This window comes from Sardina pilchardus, chromosome 1 (assembly GCF_963854185.1).
Source record: "Sardina pilchardus chromosome 1, fSarPil1.1, whole genome shotgun sequence".
Taxonomy (NCBI): Eukaryota; Metazoa; Chordata; class Actinopteri; order Clupeiformes; family Clupeidae; genus Sardina; species Sardina pilchardus.
In genome coordinates, this window is record NC_084994.1 from 31,617,534 (window position 1) to 31,639,426 (window position 21,893).

The 21,893-nt window shown below is 45.2% G+C and overlaps 2 protein-coding genes across 4 annotated transcripts; one reads left to right on the forward strand and one right to left on the reverse strand.

The window, feature by feature from the left end:
- Positions 1–817: 817 nt before the first annotated feature.
- Positions 818–20,071, reverse strand: spast (spastin). Of its 2 annotated transcripts, XM_062542172.1 has the most exons (17): positions 19,571–20,071; positions 14,079–14,162; positions 13,697–13,780; positions 12,073–12,156; positions 10,540–10,721; positions 10,120–10,262; positions 9,508–9,601; positions 8,301–8,375; positions 7,606–7,677; positions 7,231–7,306; positions 6,493–6,584; positions 6,064–6,143; positions 5,392–5,434; positions 4,955–5,034; positions 4,571–4,641; positions 4,331–4,371; positions 818–3,935 (listed from the first exon to the last, which is right to left on the reverse strand). In XM_062542172.1, the coding sequence occupies exons 1-17, from the start codon at positions 19,917–19,919 to the stop codon at positions 3,810–3,812; spliced, it is 1,776 nt and encodes a 591-aa protein (XP_062398156.1). In that variant the 5' UTR covers positions 19,920–20,071; the 3' UTR covers positions 818–3,809. The 2 variants fall into 2 exon arrangements, with proteins under 2 accessions (XP_062398156.1, XP_062398164.1); XM_062542180.1 differs by lacking the exon at positions 12,073–12,156.
- Positions 20,072–20,113: 42 nt separating this feature from the next.
- Positions 20,114–21,799, forward strand: dpy30 (dpy-30 histone methyltransferase complex regulatory subunit). 2 transcript variants are annotated; one of them, XM_062542209.1, is made up of 5 exons: positions 20,129–20,191; positions 20,775–20,815; positions 20,974–21,021; positions 21,152–21,303; positions 21,686–21,799. In XM_062542209.1, the coding sequence occupies exons 1-5, from the start codon at positions 20,182–20,184 to the stop codon at positions 21,756–21,758; spliced, it is 324 nt and encodes a 107-aa protein (XP_062398193.1). In that variant the 5' UTR covers positions 20,129–20,181; the 3' UTR covers positions 21,759–21,799. The 2 variants fall into 2 exon arrangements, with proteins under 2 accessions (XP_062398201.1, XP_062398193.1); XM_062542217.1 differs by lacking the exon at positions 20,974–21,021 and having other exon boundaries at positions 20,114–20,191.
- The last annotated feature ends 94 nt before the right edge of the window (positions 21,800–21,893 follow it).

Sequence of the window (21,893 nt, forward strand, 5' to 3'; positions counted from 1 at the left end):
GAAACAAAAGTGTGCATTTCCTATACTGTGTTTGTGAAAAGTGTTACAGTCCCCTTTGGGGAAACGGGGCCTTTGTTTTTTGTTTTTCTCGCCACACCTCGGAACTTGCAATAATAATAGACTGGTAGTCTTTGAGCCCGTCATGCCTGCATGAATTAACAAGACTACCTCGGATGCGCTCGCACAGGCGCAAGTTCCTTTTTAGAACTTGAGACCATGTGTGACCCAGGAAGTGAATGAGTGTGCGATAGAATGGACGAACGAACGAATAAGTGTGCACCCTCCGCTCTTACCACCGGTAAGAGTGTGTGACCCAGGAAGTGAATAAGAGAATGAATGACCGCAGGTGTGACCTCTGCTGTCCCAGACTCTGTCCTCCCTGACCTACCGACTGTATTTGTCTGAGCTCAATCAGAGCTCAGTGCTGTTACTAGGCTTCCCAGCTCCGCCCACTGGTGCCTGAGTTCATTGCGACATCAATAAAGGTGCCATATATGGACTCGAAAACCCATCCCTGTGTCTGTGTCCCTGTTCTTGACTCTTGACAAACTACTCAGACTATAATCACTTGCAGTTAGGGTTTGAAATTACAAGTGCATTTCTGCTGTGAGTTATTTATGCTAATATTTATACTACCAGTTGCCAGTATACTTTTTAAACATGTTTGAATGGGCGTGGAATGTTTTTGAATGAATGTGGAGCTGTGTAGAGGACTTGTCTAAAAACCATACTCAACTATCACCTTGATAAGGACATTAATTGAAAGAACACCCAACATTTGCAAAACAGCAGTTACAGGAAAAAGACAGACGCCGACAATTGTTTATAGATTTATTAGAATACCATGCTTGCTTACATACCAGTCATACCGGCAGTTAAGGCGTATTCGGTACCCACAACTTTACAATCATATTCCACATTCTGAGACAAAAAAAAAAGATTGAAGATTGAAAAAAAAATAATAAACCGTGTACAAGACATACTGTACATTCACACTTCATTTTATACTAGACAAGTCCTTAGGAAGACTCAACAACGGATTAAGACATGGATTTAAAAGAAGACGCCGAAGCCTGCCTAGAGAGTTGGAACTGCAGGAGGTCAAGGATGTGTGCATCGTCAAGGTTAAACCTGGAAAATATTTACTGAAAACAAGAAGCCCACAACAATGGTGTTGTTTTGTCTGATTCACGTCTTTGTCATCTGGAGTGTTTTCAAACAGTCTGAGGGTTTACAGGAGAAGCCCAATTACTTGCCCACGCACAGTAACTTGCTTTGAGTTTGCCCAAGAAACCCAATTACTTGCTCGCGCACAGTAACTTGCTTTGAGTTTCACCAAGGGAACTGTACAAAGACAGTGTGACTGCACTTAGGAAGTGTCGTATAAATTAACAAGATCTCTCCGTAGTCACGCTACTGAATCACGACAGCGCTACACTGTGTCATCTCCTACGTCTGAGCGAGGGGGGAGAGAGTCAGAGGTCCGATAATCCGTCCTCGACAAAGGCCTCGCCATATCAGCTGATGTTAAGCGCTGATGTGTCCATTCGATTTCGATTCAATATATCAAGTTTTTACGTTTTCTTGTCCTGATTTAAAGATACTTAACATTACACAAATAGTATGATGTAGATTGTGTTTTTTCCCCCAAATAAAATTTAATTGATGCAGAACAGATTTTTTGTTTAAGTCTATGGATATACACACACACACACACACACACACACACACACACACACACACACACACACAACACACACACACCATTCACTGCTCATTGGATGAGATGATTGCAGCTAGTAAATACCTACTGTAAACGGCGCTAATAACCTACACGGTGCGGTCCGCTGCACTGCATGCACTGTCAGTCCTGTACACTGTACACGTATACTTCTATAGGATTAATCTACGCAAACCATAGAGAAGCAAATCGGGGATGAACGCATTTGGGGGGGGGGGGGGGGGGGGGGGGGGTGAAAAACATCACACTTCCACTTCAAACATGCTACATCTCTTCAAAAAGCACTGTGGCTCCTGACCCACCAGTCCAGAACACAGCGAATATGCCAGCAGAGCAGCATTCTAGTCTTTTGGTTTATTTATTTTTTTCTTTTTAACTTCATCTAGCTTCACTCACAGCAAACTGCACTCCGCAAACAGACACATTAACTACTATAGTCATATTTTACAAGAAGTGCTTAAAAAACAACAACAACAATTTCACTCGAAACTTGGACTTGAGCTGGGAATGTGAGAGGGAGGCCAAGTACAGTGATAAACGTTCTCCTCCATTGGCACAATACTCCCGTATGTCTCCTACCTAGGCAACCTGAATCCTGGTGCCTTATTCCCATGGAAGTGCCGGCTCTAGTCCAGAGACAGGCGTCCTGTCTGCACTGGGCAAGTGCAAGTACCAAGTGTCAGGTACAAAGAGATTTCCTCAAACCACTTCATAGCTGTACACCAAATGCACTGTTACCAATGTGTGCACTTCTGAGAACATCTAAAGTGTGAACGCGGCTAAAAACACACGGACGACCCCAATCACGACGACGACGACGTTTACCCACATTCACTGTTATTTAGTAGGAGTTTGTCATGTGCATGTCTATGTCCACCCAAGCACTAAGGCACAGAGGCTAGTGCCACACCTACTGAGGTGGGAACCTCCAGGACCTGCACTAGATTGCGCTAGTTTAGGACCTCCTGTACTACGGTAAGGACCCTTGTTTAGAACCTTCTGTACTATAGGGAGGAACCCTTGTTTGGATGCACCTATACTACAGTAAGGACCCTTGTTTAGAACCTTCTGTACTACAGTAAGGATCCTTGCTTGGACGCACCTGTATTATAGCATTAAAGGACCCTTGTTTAGATGCATCTGTACTACAGTAAGGACCCTTGCTTGGATGCACCTGCACTATAGGAAGGACCCTTGTTTGGATGCACCTGCACTATTGGGACCCTTGCTTGGATGCACCTGTACTTCAGTAAGGACCCATGTTTGGATGCATCTGTACTATAGCATTAAAGGACCGTTGCTTGGATGTCAGAAGTTCAAACAGTTCAAGTCTTTTCTGCACACTGCCATCTGTTAACCAGGCACCTCTGTGCCACTGGCTGTTGTAGTAGAATATTCTAGTTCAACTGGGTGACGCTGGTGAAGGTGACTGTGTTTTATTTTTTTCTTTAGTTTTGCAAGAGTGGGAACGAAAGCAATCGGTTTGCCCTCTCTGCCTCACCCCAAAGGCATTGTCAGCATGAGGCGTTTCTGAGGAGTGTGTGATTTCGAGGGATAGGTCAACTTTACCGCTAAACGGTTACTGAGAGACAAATTATATACATTAAAATACACAAAAACAAAACTGGTGCATCTGTGTGTGTGTGTGTGTGTGTGTGTGTGTGTGTGTGTGTGTGTGTGCATGCATATGTATGTATACTGTATGTATGTATGTATGTATGTGTGTGTATGTGTGTGTGTGTGTTTCAACTGAAGCCTATTTTGGAAATAGCTGTTAAATGTTTGAAAAAGTCCAACGCACCTCCATCTTTCCTTCTCCTTTTCTCCTTCGAACCCGTTTTGATTGTTTTTTTTAATTATTATTATTATTATTGTTTGTTTTTCTTTAAACAAAAACAAAGCACGCTTCCTCTCCCCCGCCAGCCCAGCTTTTTAGTCTCTACATCTCCCCCACGCTGCCCCCTAGTGGTAAGGGTGAGCATCAGCAGCAGCAGCAGCAGTAGGAAGGGCGGGGTGAGATGTCAGTCAGGGTCAAGAGGTCAAAGGTGAAGTGTGAGGGGGGGTCAGGTCAGATGGCGGTGGTGTCCCCGTACTCCTGGTTCCAGCGCACATACTGCTCCAGGGTCTGGGGGCTCACGCTGCGCTTGATCTTCTTCAGCGACTCCACAAAGTCACTGAAGCGGATGTTACGCATCTGGAGCAAAAGGGCACATCACGGAGAGAAATCGTCAGGAATGATCACAAAATCACCGTTAATATGTGTGTGTGTGTGTGTGTGTGTGTCACTGACGCGGATGTTAAGCATCTGGAGTAAAGGGCACATTACGGAGGAAATCGTCAAAAATCATCACAAAAACACCTTTTACTTTACCTTACACATGATAACTTCAGGATATTTACTCTTTTGCCGTTTGCCACATTAACAATTCACCTACTGCTTGGTCAGCTACTATGGATTATACCCTTTAATACGCCAAAATAATTCATTTCACCCTAAAACATTTGAAACAGCCAACTTGTATATCATATTCGAAGCTTGAAGTTGACACTACAGGGCGACTCCTTTAAACGACTAAATGAGAGACTAACCTCATTTGCAGACATGTTTCTGACTTGTTCAGGTCGTAGTTCTGAAACAGAGGAAATTAGACTGTAAGACATTGTTCACAAGATCAGTACAAGGTCACTTATGGTGGGCAAATTCGGAAAAAGATAAATGGAAACAATGGCAAAATAGAAGTGAATTAAATAAATTTGACAGGCTAGAGAACTTGTTAGCAAAGTATGTGTAAAGAAACGATAAACGATAAATAGATTGCCAGTGGTCACCTCGAATGGGCCCAAGAGCAGCGTCTTTAGCTAGTGACGTCAGGTCACTCCCTGAGTAGCCGTCTGTCAATCTGAAACACACCAGAGCCAATCACATTAAAATGGCAAACACACCTGATATATTATATCTCATTTGTATAGACAACTAACTAGAAAACAAAAACAACGTACTAATAATAAACAAAAACAAACAAACATAGCAAATTGAGGTATTGTGGACATTTGAAACAGCAGAGGGCCGTACAGACAACGAACAGAAATCAAACAATCCTTCTGGAAAACGTGTCCAAGCCACGGGGACATGGCAAGAGACGGACAGGAAGTGAGAGCCTGCGTGAGTGTGACTGTTGCTCGACACCTGTCTGACGTCTGGACGGCCGTTACCTGGCGAGCTGGGACAGCTCCTTCTGGATCAGCGGGTTGCCATGTTTCCCCAGGAGGTTCTTGAGCAGTTTCAGACGTGTCTGCGAAACCGCAATTAGAACAGAATAAGGCCACTATTAGCACAGAATAAAGCCGCAATTAGAACAGAATAAAGCTGCAATTAAGACCCAATACACCCATTGTTAAGACAGAGTAAAGCCGCAATCAAACAACTGTAATTATGAGTGTAGGTGGGTTGGATGTTCTAAAACAGTGTCGCATATGGGAAGATGGGTCAGGAATAAAACCAAATCAATGATGGATATAAGTCTAGTTTTTAGTGCATGTGATGTACACATTATGGAGATAAATACCAATGCATGTTTGTGCTTATGGAATGCCGACTCTTATCTCTATAAAACACCCAGTCAAAAAGAGTGACAGAAGTAAGAACATACCTCTTCAGTTGGTAACGCCACATAGATGCGCTTTGCAAATCGCCTGTGGACAAAACAGACAGCTTTCATGTTTAAAGAGCAACGTGTGTTTAGACGTATGCAGCAAATGTCAAGCTTATATGTGACCCTGTAAAGCGGAACCAGTCGTTTCGGTAAAATTTAGTAAATTAAGTTATTGTGCTCACGTGAACGGACATGATCTAAGCTTTCCAACGATATGTATATCGAGGGTATTACACAAACTATCGCTAAGATAACCGCATCCAAAGTTGACATGGTTCTCCTGTCACGATATGCCAGAAGAGGAGAAATCACCTGTTTAAGCGGCGCGTGCACAACGGGAATGACAGCAAATGTGTTGAATCTTCGCCGGGTTTAACAGTCAAAACGTAGGTTTTTCAGTGAAATGCGTTAGTGATATGAAACTGTAGACTGTATACAGCCGAATTAGGCGAAAACGTGAAATTCAACATTTTAACCCGGAAGTTTGTTATTGTTGATTTTCTCAAAATAACGATGTGCGCAAAACGACTGATTTCGCTTTGAATGGTCACATATTAACAATTTGTCAACGTTTCCATGCCCATGGTGTGTACTGTAGGTAGGTGCATAGGAACATGTTTGGTAGTTCAGAAGTTAAGGTCAAGGTGAGGGTGTGGAGATCCCCAGTACCTGAGAACAGCCTCATCCAACTCCTGCGGCCGATTAGTAGCCCCCATCACCAGCACCCGGTCATCCCCACCCGACTGCACCTACACACACACACACACACACACACACACATACACACAAGTAAGACTGACAGTAGTCACACACACCAACATTGACTAAACACTAAAGAAATACTACGATTTTATCACTAACCCATTACTCTGTCCCCAAATGCGCGCCCACACACACACACACACACACACACACACACATAAGACTGACAGTAATCACACACACGAACATTGACTAAACACTAAAGAAATGCTACTATTTTATCACTAACCCATTACTCTGTCCCGATATGCGCCCATCCACACACACCGACACACACACCGACACACACACACACACACACACACACACACACACACACGCACACAGTGTCCTTACCCCATCAAACTCAATGAGGAACTCTGTCTTGAGGCGCCTGCTGGCGTCGTGCTCCCCCTCTCTCCTCTCACACAGCAGGCTGTCAATCTCATCTGCAGGTCACAACAGACATTAGCAATCGCTCACAGAGCAGTGCCAACCAATGGCACACAGAGCTGCCAAAAACCCTCTTTGGTTGAATACAGACACTGAGAGAGCGCTCTGAAAAAGACCACCGCTGTGTGCTCGCCGACTAAAAAACACAACACAGGTCTCCTAGCAATAACACAACAACACGTCAGACCGAAGCAATCGAACGCAAACGCCAGGCCTGAGTAAACACACACAGAGCTCAGCATGAGGAGTCTCTATGCAGTTGTGGTTCGGCTACACATCAAGAGCAGCAACTCAAGAGTGCCTCCAGTGCCAACTATGCTGAGCTCTGCCCTAATGCAAATCAGTGCATTCAAATGAAGCTATTTGGCCACGAGCAATCTGCCTCTCATAGCCTAGAATCTTGCAGTATTGCATTCCAAACTTAAGATTCCACAGACACTGAATAATAAATGGATGCCATCCTCGTCTGCCTAGAAAGAAAGAAAGAAAGAAAGAAAGAAAGATAGATACAAAATAATAGAAAAGAAAGAAAGAAAGAAAGAGAAAAAAGAATAGAAAAGAAAGAAAGAATGCAAAAAAGGGAAAGAAAGACAGAAAGAAAGAAAGAAAGAAAGAGTGAAAGAAAAATAAAGAAGTGCTTACCGATGAAGATAATCGATGGCTGTAGCTCCCGAGACACAGCAAACAGGGCTCTCACCAGCTTCTCCCCTTCCCCTACCTAGGAGCCAATCACAGTGCACGGCTTTACTCTCAGTCATTTGCACTGCCAATTTTGTCAACAGTGACAAACAGCAGCGAGACATTCAGTGACAGCTGGACAAAAAAACATTGCTGCACCTGTACCTTAATTTACTTCCCCATAAATCACATGTCCAGTGAGTAAGGAGTCTCAAAAAGCGCAGTTCCACATGAAATCACAGAGTTCTACGTGAATCATGGTTGTGCTTTTTAAGTGACTGCCTTACCAAAAGAGTGAAATGGAAAAAACGTCCAAAATAACATAAGAAGAAGACTCACGTATTTTGAGGTAAGACTGGCAGCGCTGATGTTGAAAAAGGTGGCGTTTGATTCCATTGCAACTGCTTTGGCCTGGTGGTAGAAGAGGAAGAGGGAAGACTTTTAGATTAAATTATCACGTACAAAAGGGTTCACTGGACACGTTAAAGGGTGGTTCCAGAACTGTTAGCGATCATGTGCTATTTATCAGGTTTCGTCAGGTCCCTTGCCTGTGTAAGTGTAAAACATCAAGCACCCTTCAGCAGCCATATTTGGGATTCAAACAGCTCTGATCGTCACAGTGGCCCAGCCTCAATCCATAAAAAGTGAGCACAAGGCCAGTGTGATGGCAAAGAATCATTCCTGCCTCAAAACCTGGATTGCTGCTAAAAAGGTGTGGCCTAGAATCATTGTGGAGACATAACATGGCCTCTCCTTGGTAGGTATTCTAAGGACCATTTTGGAGAGCTGTGATGGCAAATACAAATGTCTTCGTTGGTGTTTCTATTGATCATTTTAATGTCAAAAGGGTAGGAATGATTTTGGACACAGCATTTTTCCTAAAAAATGTTGACTTGACGAGACTACAGAACCTACAGCCTCTTGGGGGTTGCTACTTCAATTTGCCCCCACTTTTGGTGCAAACTCATGCTTGTTCTGAGTACCACCACCTCCTCCTTGCTTGTGTCACTGAACCAAACTGAGGGCCATCTTACCAGCATGGTCTTGCCGTTGCCAGGAGGTCCAAAGAGGAGAAGGCCTCTGGCGGGCGCCCTGAGACCTGTAAACAACTGGAGCGGAGACAAAACAAACAAACAAACAAGGTTGAAGAATCCAAAATGCAGACAGGAATCTAGCTGATTTGACAAACAGGCGCACAGAGAGACATAATCATGAATGTCCAGACATTGTGGCAGATAACAGAAATGAAAACAAAAAAACAGAAACACACACATCTACACACACACACACACATACATTCACTCTCCCTTGCACACACACACACACATTCTCTCTCTCCCTCTCACATGCACACGCGCACACACACACACAGACACTCAATCCCCCATCCCCATCTTCTGCTGCGTTCCCTCTCTCTCTCTGAGCCCATGTCTATGCTGTGTTCCCTCTCTCGCTCGGAGCGTTCCCTCTGTCTATGCTGTATTCCCTCTCTCTCTGAGTCCATGTCTATGCTGCGTTCCCTCTCTGTCTATGCTGCGTTCCCTCTCTCTCTCTGAGCCCATGTCTATGCTGCGTTCCCTCTCTCTCTCTCTGAGCCCATGTCTATGCTGCGTTCCCTCTCTCTCTCTCTGAGCCCATGTCTATGCTGCGTTCCCTCTCTCTCTCTCTCTGAGCCCATGTCTATGCTGCGTTCCCTCTCTCTCTCTCTGAGCCCATGTCTATGCTGCGTTCCCTCTCTCTCTCTCTCTGAGCCCATGTCTATGCTGCGTTCTCTCTCTCTCTGAGCCCATGTCTATGCTGCGTTCCCTCTCTCTCTCTCTCTGAGCCCATGTCTATGCTGCGTTCTCTCTCTCTCTCTCTCTGAGCCTATGTCTATGGTGCGTTCTCTCTCTCTCTCTCTCTCTCTGAGCCCATGTCTATGGTGCGTTCTCTCTCTCTCTCTCTCTCTCTCTCTGAGCCCATGTCTATGCTGCGTTCCCTCTCTCTCTCTCTGAGCCCATGTCTATGGCGCGTTCCCTCTCTCTCTGAGCCCATGTCTATGCTGCGTTCTCTCTCTCTCTCTCTCTCTCTCTGAGTCCATGTCTATGCTGCGTTCTCTCTCTCTCTCTCTGAGCCCATGTCTATGGTGCGTTCCCTCTCTCTCTGAGTCCATGTCTATGCTGCGTTCTCTCTCTCTCTCTCTCTGAGCCCATGTCTATGCTGCGTTCCCTCTCTGTCTATGCTGCGTTCCCTCTCCCTCACCTCTGGCCGCAGCGCGGGGAGGATGACGATCTCCTGCAGGGCCTGCTTGGCCAGCTCCTGTCCGGCCACGTCGTCAAACTTCACCGAGGAGCCGCTGCACAACCATGACAGAATCAATACACAACCATCACATATCCCACATCAACCCACTCTGTTTACATCCTAACTTAATGTTGTCTCAGCAGGCTATTTCTTTCCAAATGTTGACTTTTCTGCACTAAATATGGATGCTTTATATAAAATATGACTGACAGAACAATGTATAAAGTCTGCTTTCACAGGGCTTAGGATACGTCAATACAAGGCAGCGCCGCCCAGAAATAGAACACCGGATTTCTGAATACTGAGGTGCCAAGGTGACGCCCCGATATATGTTTCTATGTTTCTATTTCTATCTATTCTATCTTTGTTTGATTTAATGTACACACACACATATATATTTGTTTGATTTAATGTACACACACATGAGTGTGTACATATGAGTGAGGATATTGTGGTGTATCGTTGTACTCATTATACTGGAGGCCCTGGTAGCCTACTAAGCTGTTTGAGGCTAATCTCCAGGTCAGTTCAGTTCTGTTCAGTGCGACAGCATCTTTCACTTGTTCTCACCTGTCCACTATCTCGTTGACGATGAGGTTGGCCAGCTTGCTGTCCACGTTCTTGAAGTTCTTCATGTCTCGCTTCCTCGCCGGCGTCGATGTGGGTGTGGCCTGCTTGCCGTTTCCACGGTTACCTGATTTCCCCGCAGTCCCCTTTAGACACAAACACACACACACACACACACACACATACAGTTCTTTAAATCACATTTTGTCAAAAAACGTTCAACATTTTCAATGTCTGCAGAACATTCCTCATGTCTCTGATTCTTCTATCCTCCTTGTGTACTTGTTGCATTCGTATGTAAGTGATTCCTACATTGCCACGAATTCCAATACAATTCCTCAAATTCAGCCATTCAAATACAAATACATATTCAAATTCGGTTTAAGGTGACACAAGTTTTACTCCATAGAACTAGCCCTTTACCCGGTGGTTGCTGGCAGTGTGGGAGGCTGCTCGTGCGTTGTAGCCGCTGGTGTTGTGGCCGCGCTGGGCCCCAGAGAACCCCCCGCCGCTGGGCTGGCTCTTGGGCTGGGCTTTGGGCCGCGGCTGAGCCTGGCTGCTGGGCTGGGACACAGGCTCCCTCTTCTTGGGGACCGCCCCCGTCACTACAGGACAACAGCCATGTGGGGGAAAGGGGGGGGGGGGGGGGGCAGAGAGAGAGAGAGAGAGAGAGAGAGAGAGAGAGGGAGAGGGAGAAAGAGAGAGAAAGACAAATACAAAGACAAAGAGAAAGCAAAAGAAAGAGAGAGATAGAGAGATAGAGAGAGAAAAAGAGAGAAGTGAGAATTTGTTCACCTTCACTCATGATCATTCTCAGTATTCATTACAATAATGTATATATTGACATTGCCCCGGGAACCACAGGAGGAGGTCAACCGCACAGGTGGTTCATCATCAGTCAATCATTCTCAGTCTTCATTAAAAATGTTGCAACTAAATGTTATTGTCATTTATATAGCCCTACTGAAATAATCTGAAGGTCCTTATAAAATTTTCATTACAAGCCTTAATCAAGACAGATGCCTAATTAGTTAGTGTATGTAGAGGAATATTGTACTGAAATGATGCAAAAATCAAATGAAAACATATTTTGCGTGACAGAAATCCCCATCACAGTGTATTTGGCAGCTGATTGATTTGAGGTATACAGATGCAGTAAAGCAGGTGAGAAAACGTTTAAGTTCAAACGTTCAGTTACACTTGAGTGCATCTACATAAGTGACATGACACTTCCGCCATAGAGTGCCATTTGTTTTTTGTCATGACAAGTTAGGATTAGGTTTCATGTGTTATGTAGATACCTACAAGTAAAGTGTTACCAAACGTTCAAACAGCGTTCTGGACATCTTTTGCATACCACAAAACACCACATAACCCACTGTATGGGTATGGAGACAAGTCGTTTGTTTTATGGATATCCATTTGAAAATATAAATACTATATCACCTGTGGACTAGGTGGATTAGGGGATGAGTCGTTTGCAGCACTTCATATGTGGCATACTTTGACTTGTGAGTGTACTACATATGCATACTTAATACACTGCATCAATCGCAGACCATGTGGACTTTGCTAGCTTTTTGTCTTTTGAGCATCACCCTTACACCAGTATACTGTGCATGCATGCACTACCCTTGTGTTGGTTTGGGTGTGTGTGTGCTGAATGCATGCATGCTCTACCCTTGTGTTGGTTTGTGTGTGTGCGTGTCCTGTGTGTGTGTTTGTGTGTACTGTATGTGTGTGTGTGTGTGCTGTTGGTTTGTGTGTGTGTGTGTGTGTGTGTGTGTCCTATGTGTGTGTGTGTGTGTGTGTGTGTGTGTGTGTGTGTGTGTGTGTGTGTGTGTGTGTGTGTGTGTGTGTGTGTCGTGTGTGTGTGTACACGTGTGCTGTGTTGGTTTGTGTGCTGTGTGCTGTGTGCCAGATGCTCCCGAACGTGCCCCTGGTACGGAGACCCACCTGAGTGTATATGGCCGTTGGGGTAGGGCTGGTTCAGATTGTCAGTGTACAGGTCTCCCTGAGAGGGCCCTGAGCGCAGCGTGGCTACATGGGGGGGTGAGGCAAAGCACACCCAGGACAGGAGGAAGAGGAAGAGGAGGATGAGGAAGAAGAGGAAGAGAAGAAACACAATGGGGATAGATAATGGAACCCGTAAGTGGAGAGGAGAGATGAAAAATAAACCATCAACCAGCAACACAAAGGGGGCAAGAAGCCAAAGCTTACACAAGCAACCCATAAATAAACAAACAAACAAACAAAACTAATGACCATATAATGAATCATTAAAACTGAAAAGCAGAAATGAACACTGAAATGAAGTTTTACTGCAAATATTGGCCATGCAATGGTCTGACGATCAGGTCTGAGAGCAGTGTATTGGGGAAGGTGACATAGGCAGGGTTCAGAACCAGAGATTATAATCCCGCCTGCTGAATTAGGATTTTCTGGGTTGAGGGCAGCAAACAAATCAATGTGTCTGTGCAATTCATACGGTGCCTCTCATTTTTCCATCCTTCTGCTGAGTCAGTGGAGGGCAGTTCTGTGGGTGCCTCTCATTTGGGCTTTTATACATCCTCCCTTCCTTCCTCGATCCTCGTCCTCACTGATCTAGATAGAGAATGATGGGGCGGCAAAAATGGAATAGTCTAGTATCCAGTGTTAGTTATAGATCAGTGGGAACGCCCCTCGAGGATCGAGCATCGAGAATCGAGGAGAGTGTTTGAGAGGCTCCAACCAAGACGGGAGGAGGATTTGTGCCGGTCACAGCGAGCTGGAAGGTGACGCCGACCCAACTCCACACCACGGAGCAACATTTCACACCAAGCCAAGGCTCTGAATCATACCCGAGCAACGAGGACGAGGAGGAGGAAGGAGGAGGAGGAGGAAGGAGAGGAAGGAAATAGAATCGTGCTGCATTCCCAGCATGCTCGAGGTGAGCAGACACGCGCCAGGCGGCTCGGTGAGATTGAAGGTGAAAATATCGACGGTGCTCAGTGAATGGATCTTTATGATCTATGCAGTGCCGTCGTCTCACCGTAGCGTTCTAACATGGTTCTTACAACTGTCTCCTATAGAGCCAGATGGAACTGTCTAAAGGGGTTCTCAATGTTTTTGGTTCCAAGGACCCCTTTTAGGGATAATATTTTCCCTTGTAACCGTAACAGTTAAGCATTCATAATCTCTGAAGTTGTGGCCGGGTCCACTATCCCAAGTTAATGTGGGTAGGACCAAATAGACACAATTTGCTTGTTTTATGGGTGAAAAGAGCATCATCTTTTTAAAATGTTAACTTTATCATTTCAAGCAAATTATTTCACGGACCCCTTGGCTATGGGTCACGGACCCCAAGGGATCCCCGGACCCCACTTTGAGAACCACTAGTCTAAACCAAGTCAGTTTGAACTTCTTGGCTGCACTCTATGATGTGAAAACTGCATGCTAAGTCTTCCGCTGCTTTGACCGGAACGTGATGCTCCATGACAAACCAAAGTCATCCAAGCAGATGAGCTGTAACTGCTGTGAGGAATGACACGAGGGCCAATCAGATGAGGTGTTGCTGAGATGTGACTGCAGACGGTCTTACCCAGAAGCTCCAGGCGCTCCTTGGCCATGAGGAGGTTGCTGTTCATTTTGGTCTGGAGACGGCGCGCTTTCTCCACCGTTTCCCCTAAAGGAAGGATCCCGACAGGCAGAAATAAGACACAGAAATACACACGCAGTAGAACACAGAACCTGATCCAAAGGACAGAATCTAGAACAAGTACAGTACTTTCAAACAAAACTGAACAAAATCCACATTTTAACACATAGTCCGTTCAATCTTGTTTTCACCAAAACACAATTTTACAAAAACTTACAAACTCCTATCAATGCAAGTAGACAAAAATAAGTGCGTAATGATAATTATTTTATAATTATCTTGTGCTATTGGTAGAGAGGTCTTGATGAGAGCATGTTGAACTGACCATTTCCTGTCACCTCGATGGCGATCCCTTTCTCGAGTTCAGCGATGCCCTTCTTGTACCACTGGACAGCCTGCTCCTTGTGCCCTAGAGGAAGCCCAGACAACCAGTTAGAACGTTACAGAATATATAACAGAAGTCGAAGTCGAAGTTAAAGTTAAAGTTAAAGTTAAAGTTAAAGTTAAAGTTAAAGTTAAAGTTAAAGTTAAAGTTAAAGTTGAAGTTGAAGTTGAAGTTGAAGTTGAAGTCAAAGTCAAAGTCAAAGTCGAAGTTTTAAGTTTAAGTTTAAGTTTAAGTCAAAGTCAAGGCTGAAGTTGAAGTTGACTGATATTTAACACTCGCTTTGATCCAAAGCAACACACAGACTGGGGAGCGGCAGGAGTCGGACCCGGCCGGGTCAACGATTGTCAGTGATCGATGACGATGACGTTACCGCTGCACCACTACACCTGCTTTTACAAATATTACTAAATAATAACAGAAAGCACATCTCCACATTACGCAACACACATCTCCACTGTCCACCAGAGGACCGGTTCTGCCAGAAAGATCAATAGAAAAACATCATAGCAGTGGCAGCTGCCAAAAGCAAAACCCCAACACACATAACAACTGGCAAGACACAAGACACAAGTGTAGGCCAACTGGCATTGCACAATACGACACACGTTACATTATTGCAGTCGTGTGCAACAAGTGATGTCTGTTGAGGCTGAGAGTGTGTGTGTGAGTGTGTGAGCGTGTGTGTGTGCGTGTGAGCGAGCATGTGTGTATGTGTGTGTGTGTGTGTGTGTGTGTGCGTGTGTGTGAGAGCGAGTGTGTGTGTGTACGAGCATGTGTGTGTGTGTGTGTGTGTGTGTGTGTGTGTGTGTGAGCGAGCATGTTTGTGTGTGTGTGTGTGTGAGCGAGCATGTGTGTGTGTGTGTGTGTGTGTGTGTGTGATCGTGTGTGCTGCTGTGACGCAACACTGTGGTATCGCTTACAGATATTATACAACGTGATTTTCAAAGCCGCTCACATCTGCCTATGTTTAGCGCTGGGAAGAGACCCAGTGCAGCCACAGCGAGCTAGCGCTTGGCGCCGCGCCGCGAGCACAGCCGCACGAATAAAGTTGGTGGCGCAACACGGGCTTGTGTGGCTTTAAGAGGATTAAAAAATGCATTTTTTTTTTATATTTATTTTCTTTTTTTTATTTTTTTTATTTTCGCTGCATCTGCATGCAAAACGGAGACTCGGAGGGAGAGAGATCCAGCTTAAGCCCCAGAGGCGGCAGCAGTGCTGTCCGCATGACTTTACCCTCCGAGCCAAGCTCAAGGGGACGCGTGTGTGAGTGTGAGTGTGTGTGTGTGTGTGTGTGTGTGTGTGTGTGTGTGTGTGCAGTGATTCACTTTAGTGATCAGGGGAGAGGAAGAAAGACAGAGAGAGAATGTGTGTGTGTGTGTGTGTGTGTGTGTGTGTGTGTGTGCGTAGCTCAGGGGGAAGTGTGCGGTGACTTACGTTAGTGATCAGGGAAGGCACACAGAGGATGCGTGTGTGTGTGTGTGTGTGTGTGTGTGTGTGTGTGTGTGTGTGTGTGTGTGTGTGTGTGTGTGTGGCTCAAAGGGAAAGTATACGTGCTCAGTGGTGACTTACTGGCCTAAAACCAAAAGACTTGTGTCTCCGTGTTCACCAACACTAATCCTCTGAGACTGTGTTATATAGCCTGGCTATCACCAGACTTAGCTCAGTCTTTTGAGACTGAACATTAGTCTCTGGGGAGTCTGCACTTTACTTGCGATCAACAGGCATAGTTCAAATGACTCTGGACACATTTGGATAGTCCTTCAACCAATCAGGCCAACGATCTGGGTGCCCCTGGTGGATAAACCAGTTTGTGATTGGTTCCAGCAAACGTGGACAGGAAGCAGGAGAGATCAATGTGCGGGTTTCCAGCCTGAACTGCAGGGCGAAATCCAATCGCCAGCAGATTGGACTGGGTTACCCAGTCTATGTGTTATAGACAGTCTGAAAACCCAAACAGCCTTTTTAAACATAATCGCAGCGCAGCAATTGTACCTTAAAATTACAGCCTCAAAATCTCTGATGATTCACTCAGGGAGAAGGGCATCTCAGTCATTGCCACTCTGCACCCCAATTGTCTGGTGTTGTACTATGCAACTTTTGAGGTCTCAATGTCTCTTCAGTGTATAGTTTCAATTTACAGCCCAGGGCCACATTTATTGCACTTGATTCTTACGGCTTAAGGCTTATGGCACTAACAACAACTGATGCTACAGTTTCAACAGAATCCCTGAAAGCCTAAATGAGCCGGAGGCCACTGCAATGCCAAAACATGAGTGGGTCATGATGAGCAGAATGAGCGGATCCCCTGTCCCCTGTGTGTGTGTGTGTGTGTGTGTGTGTGTGTGTGTGTGTGTGTGTGTGTGTGTGTGCATGTGGACGTTTATGCTAGATGTGTGTGTGTGTGTGTGTGTGTGTGTGTGTGTGTGTGTGTGTGTGTGTGTGTGTGTGTGTGTGTACTTGTCCGTGTGTGTGTGTGTGTGTGTGTGTGTGTGCATGTCAAAGTATGCTTGATGTGTGTGCACGCATGTGTGTGTGCATGTCTAAAGTGTCTAAGTGTATGCTTGATGTGTGCATGTGTGTGTGTGTGTGTGTGTGTGTGTGTGTGTGTGTGTGTGTGTGTGGGCCTCTCCTGGCCTACATGGCCTCTGGAGGGAGAATGGGGCCCTACGGCCTCTAAGCTCTTTGTTCTGTGATGTCACAAACCACAGTCCCTCACTGCAAGAACACAATGGGACTCAACAGTCAGTACAGCGATTAGACTAGCGGCTGTTTCTGTCCCCCAATATGTGTGTGTGTGTGTGTGTGTGTGTGTGTGTGTGTGTTGGACAGAGAGCTTGGGAGGAACTTCCTGAAGTCAAATGACCAGGGAAGTGAGGACTGTATTGTAACTAAGGCCCCGTCTCCTTTCCTTCTGTTGTTATGTGGACAGCAGTCAACAACACTCCAGCACTGTCTACAGTAGGTCATCAGGGACAATGAACAGTTACATATAATAATCATTAACGCGCAGTCTTCTCGGTTAATAGGTCATCACGCTTCTTCCACGCCCCGGGCTTGAGTTCAAACAGACTGTGTGTGCGTGTGTCTGTATGTGTGTGTGTCGGTATCTGTGTGTGTGTGGGTGTGTGTGTTTGTGTGTGTGTGTGTGTGTGTGTGTGTGTAGGTGGAGAGAGGGTGTCAGCATGTTTGAATTCCAGTGACAAAGCATGACCGTGTGGATGCATGTCCACCTCTCTCTGCCAGTCCAGTACAAACGTCCACATGCAACACTGGCGACTGAGATACGGATCATCATCTAGTGCATGACCAACATTCAAACACAATCTCCAGATAAGACGGCACAACACAACGGCAGCATAAGTAAGCTACACAGCTAAGCTATTCTCTTGGCTGTCACAGAGAACAGCCCTGTGCCGTAGATGCCATAACAACAAAAAAAGGACAAATTAAAATGCTGACTAAGGCTTTTTTTTCTGCTACATAGTGAACCAAACACACACACTTTGGGAAATGAGAAAATGATTGGCAAGTGTAGGAGGTGGGGGGTGGAAACAGCCTTTTGAAAGCAGTGCTATAGAGGATGAACATGGAGAGGGACCGAAAGAGAGAGAGAGCGAGTGCGAGAGAAAGAGAGAGAGCGAGAGGGAGAGAGGGAGAGAGAATGTGTGTGTGTGTGTGTGTGTTGACTGGTGAGGAGGGAAACATTTTCCACTCTGCTGCAGACAGGAACAATCCCTGTCAGGGCGCATCAGGCCCCTGATGTCCAGCTATTGATCCGCCCACCTCCCCTCCCTCTGCCAAGGCCCCAGAGTCCAGCTCAACGCCGCCACCACCACCGCTCACAAACGCTTCACTCACTCACTCACTCACTCACTCACTCACTCACTCACTCACTCACTCACTCACTCACTCACTCACTCACTCACTCACTCACTCACTCACCAACACTTACTCTCACTCACTAACTCACTCACTCACACGTTGGGTGTAATCTTAACCAAATCTTAACCAAAAAGGCCCCAGAGTCCAGCTGAACACCACCACCGCTCACAAACGCCTCACTAACACGACACTCACTCACAAACACTCACTCACACTCACAAACACCTCACTAACACTCACTCACTCACTCACAAACACTCACAAACACTCACTCACACTCACAAATACCTCACTAACACTCACTCACTCACTCACTCACTCACTCACTCACTCACTCACTCAAACACCTCACTCATACACTCACTCACAAACGCCTCACTAACACTCACTCACTCACAAACACTCACTCACACGCCTCACTCACTCACCCACTCACACATTCACTTAATTAACTAGCATACTCACTCTCTCAGTCACTAACACTTGCTCTCATGTTGTTCCTGAGTTTGTATAGACAATGAGGTTTTATGTGTATTTATGTGTAATCTTAACTAAAGGTATCTTTATCTGCCTCAAAACATGCACTCTTCAGGGATCGTTGTAGCAATTTTGATTTGATTCCAACGAACCCTAAAGAACTCAGTACAAAGTAAAAACACCAATCACCTAGGATTCACCTACCACCACTATCATGGTGTAGCTTCTTCCCTATACATTCATTGAGGCATGATTGCTTTGTTGTTGTGACAAACATTAAGAAGCAGGCCCAGCTGTTTCAATCAAGAACGGACATGATTCAAGAGTGAACTTTAACAAGGCTATGCACCTACAGCGTCATGATATATGTACATAATATGTGTCAATTATGCTGGAACCTCTATACTATATGCTTCTCAAGCATTAACATGCATAGCATACACAACACATGCATGTTCAATGGATGTCTAGAAACATTACAAACAAACATACAACACAAAAAACAAAGACCGACTAAAATCTGAGTTAGGCCATCGGAAATAGGATCAGCAGCACTTTAAAGCGAGGGCGACTGCCATCCCAGAAGTGAGACAGTAAGTTGTCAGCTTATCTCTCTTGTGTTACCGTTACCTGTCGATCAGCAAAGTCGCTCCACGTCTCAAATCTCGAACACACAGACTCCAACGCAATACTTCATCGCCAGGCACATGACAGATAATTAGTTATCGTAAACAACTGAGACTCACTAACGTGGGGGGTAGCCTACTACGTTTTCCTAAAGTCTAAAATCATTAGCATGGTTCATAAAATTGTATCTGTTTTCCAACCAAAGGCAGATGACGTTCTTGACAGAAAACAATAACATTGTTGTTCAGTTTCTTATTAAGGGGTTAACGCTGGCTATCGAGCGTAGTGTACTCATCTAACGTTATCTGGAGGGGCACTGTAGTCGCGAGCATAGCTGTAAGTGAAAGTGACAGTGAGGTCATGTTTACGTTAGGTTACCTAAACATGGGCTTAAGTAAGTACAAGTACACTTGTGGCGAGTCGACAGGAAGTATAAAAATGCATACCTTTATCATCTTCGTCGATTTTGAGCGCTACTGAGATGTACTCGAAAGCTTGTTTATGCTGATTTCGAATTTGCTCGCCGATGTCATCGTGCTCCTTGCAACTCTGATCCTCTAGCCGTTTCGGTCTTGTCGCCATAGCACGGGGTATCCGTTTGAAAAGTCGGACGAAGAGTCCACCAAAATTTAAAGTCAAGATTCTTATAAAAGTAAAAAACGCCAGCACTGGTACTGAAAAGTAGTTCAGATTCCGCTTATGAGGCGGCACCTGCATGCAGGTGTCGCCGTCGGGCGAGGGCCCCGTTTCGGCTATTCCCTTTTTCTTTCTGCCTCTTCCTCCTGTAGAACTCATTCACCTGGCTCGAATTCGTCTCCATACCATAACTGGCTAAACTTTTAATAAATGCTGTGCTTGACAAACGTCCTCACAGCCTGTAATAATCAGTTTCAAATGACACAACCAAGTTCAAATCCTCCGCTACACCTTGGGTTGTTGTAGAGCGATCCACATTCAAAGCGGAAGTGAAAACTGTTAGGGTAAACGTCATTGGACGGAAGGTGTACTCGTCACGTGACTGTAGGCTACGTAAATTGCGTAGAAACCAACAACAAACATGGCAGACGGTGAGTGCCTTATTCCTTTCATAAGCATTTTTATATGCTCTAGTGCAATTGTAGGTTGATATAGTGCCGTGTAGTATTACTCTCTTAACATGAAACGAGTGTTGAAATATGTTTCAGGGCAGCATTGCCGCAATCGTCCTTTGCCTGTTGTAGTTTGTTCCCTGGATAGCATGCAAGCTAGCAGGCTGATTATGTTAGCCCATTGAATCCCGCCAGCTTTGAGTAACGCTACTACAGACAAGTGGTTAGCGAGTTGGACTGATTGCTAACAGTATTGTTAGCATAGTGAGATCAGCCTGTCTTCGCCTTTATCTCGCTTTCCTCTGCAGTTCAGTTTTTGCAATCGTGCCAAATTCAGCATGTCATCCATGTCTGCTACAGCTAACCTTGCGTAGTAGTTGACCTCTCTGTGTTTCTAGAGAAGTTGCTAGCTTTATTCAGCTAGCCTGCAAAGCTAACGGATAGAGCGAAAGTAGAACAACGTTAGCTGTTAAGTAGCACAGCCAATATCACAATTGTTTGTTAATGTGTGTAGCTATATTCTCACTGCTTTCACTTACAACCGGCTTTTCTTTTTTAACAGATCAAACAGATGCCGATCAGAGCATGGAAGGCAGCACACCGGTAGGAACATTTAATTCATCACAGTGTAGTGCTTGAGATTCTGCTTCATGTTAGGTTGTCGTCCACCTAAGTACACACAATCACCCGGTCGACCCCCCCTTTGATCGTGAATTAGATACTATTGTAAAATGTGTCTTACTTGGTACTGTGGTGTTTAGGTGGCTGAGAACCCTCATGCAGAATATGGGTTGACAGAAAACATTCAGGTGAGGTGTAGCAACCACTTCTGTGCTGATATTATGTGATCAGCTGAGCCTTCAAGCGATCCTTTGCGCGCTGTGCATATAGATCTGTGCTCGGGGGGGATGTCTTCATGCTCTTCCGTTTCTGTTGCAGAGGATAGTGGAAAACGAGAAGGCTCACCACGAGAAGATGGCGAAACAGAAGCTGGATTTGCAGACCCTACAGACGCTGCCGACGCGAGCGTACCTGGATCAGACAGTGGTGCCTATCCTCCTCCAGGGTCTCTCGGTGCTGGCCAAGGAAAGGTATGTTGAAAAGAGTCGCCTGCTACGAACTGACCCATTTTGGAAAATGTAGGTTGATGGGAGAGCTCTCCAAAGCTATTTTTACTCCCAGATTTCTCTCTGTGTTCTAATTTTCAGTCATCATTTTGCATTTCAAGGATGGAGAGACATTATGGTCACTCAACCATATATAGGCAATAACTTGTTTGTTTGTTTCCCCCACACACATGAAAATAAGTTTGTAGGTTTACTACTGCACATGTGTTGTTGCCTTACTCTGATCAAACTGTATTTTTCCATTTAAAACAAAGTGATTTCATAGTATCATTCACTCGATCTTGTTACACAGTAGTAGCTGTACTTATAACACCTCTTCCTTGTCTTGTCTCTCCCCTAAATCCAGACCTCCACAACCTATCGAGTTTCTCGCCGCATTCCTTCTGAAGAACAAGTCGCAATTTGAAGATCGGAATTAACATGGATCAGGATGTATCGGCCTAATAAAAAGATGACTGAGTGGTGTTTTTGTTTTGTTTTGACGAGGGAATGACGCACATCATTTACCCCCCCCAGTTCCTTCCAGACTGTATGGTTCTTTTTTAAATCGAAAT

Excerpts from the sequence above, each read along its gene's own strand:
- spast (XM_062542172.1), bottom strand. The coding sequence starts at position 19,919 with ATGAGTTCTACAGGAGGAAGAGGCAGAAAGAAAAAGGGAATAGCCGAA. Across the intron at positions 7,307-7,605 it reads CCAGTCTTACCTCAAAATAC|GTAGGGGAAGGGGAGAAGCT; the intron begins GTGAGTCTTCTT and ends ATTGGCTCCTAG. Across the intron at positions 6,144-6,492 it reads TCCTCATTGAGTTTGATGGG|GTGCAGTCGGGTGGGGATGA; the intron begins GTAAGGACACTG and ends GTGTGTGTGTAG.
- dpy30 (XM_062542209.1), top strand. Across the intron at positions 21,022-21,151 it reads GGTTGACAGAAAACATTCAG|AGGATAGTGGAAAACGAGAA; the intron begins GTGAGGTGTAGC and ends TTTCTGTTGCAG. Across the intron at positions 21,304-21,685 it reads TCGGTGCTGGCCAAGGAAAG|ACCTCCACAACCTATCGAGT; the intron begins GTATGTTGAAAA and ends CCCTAAATCCAG.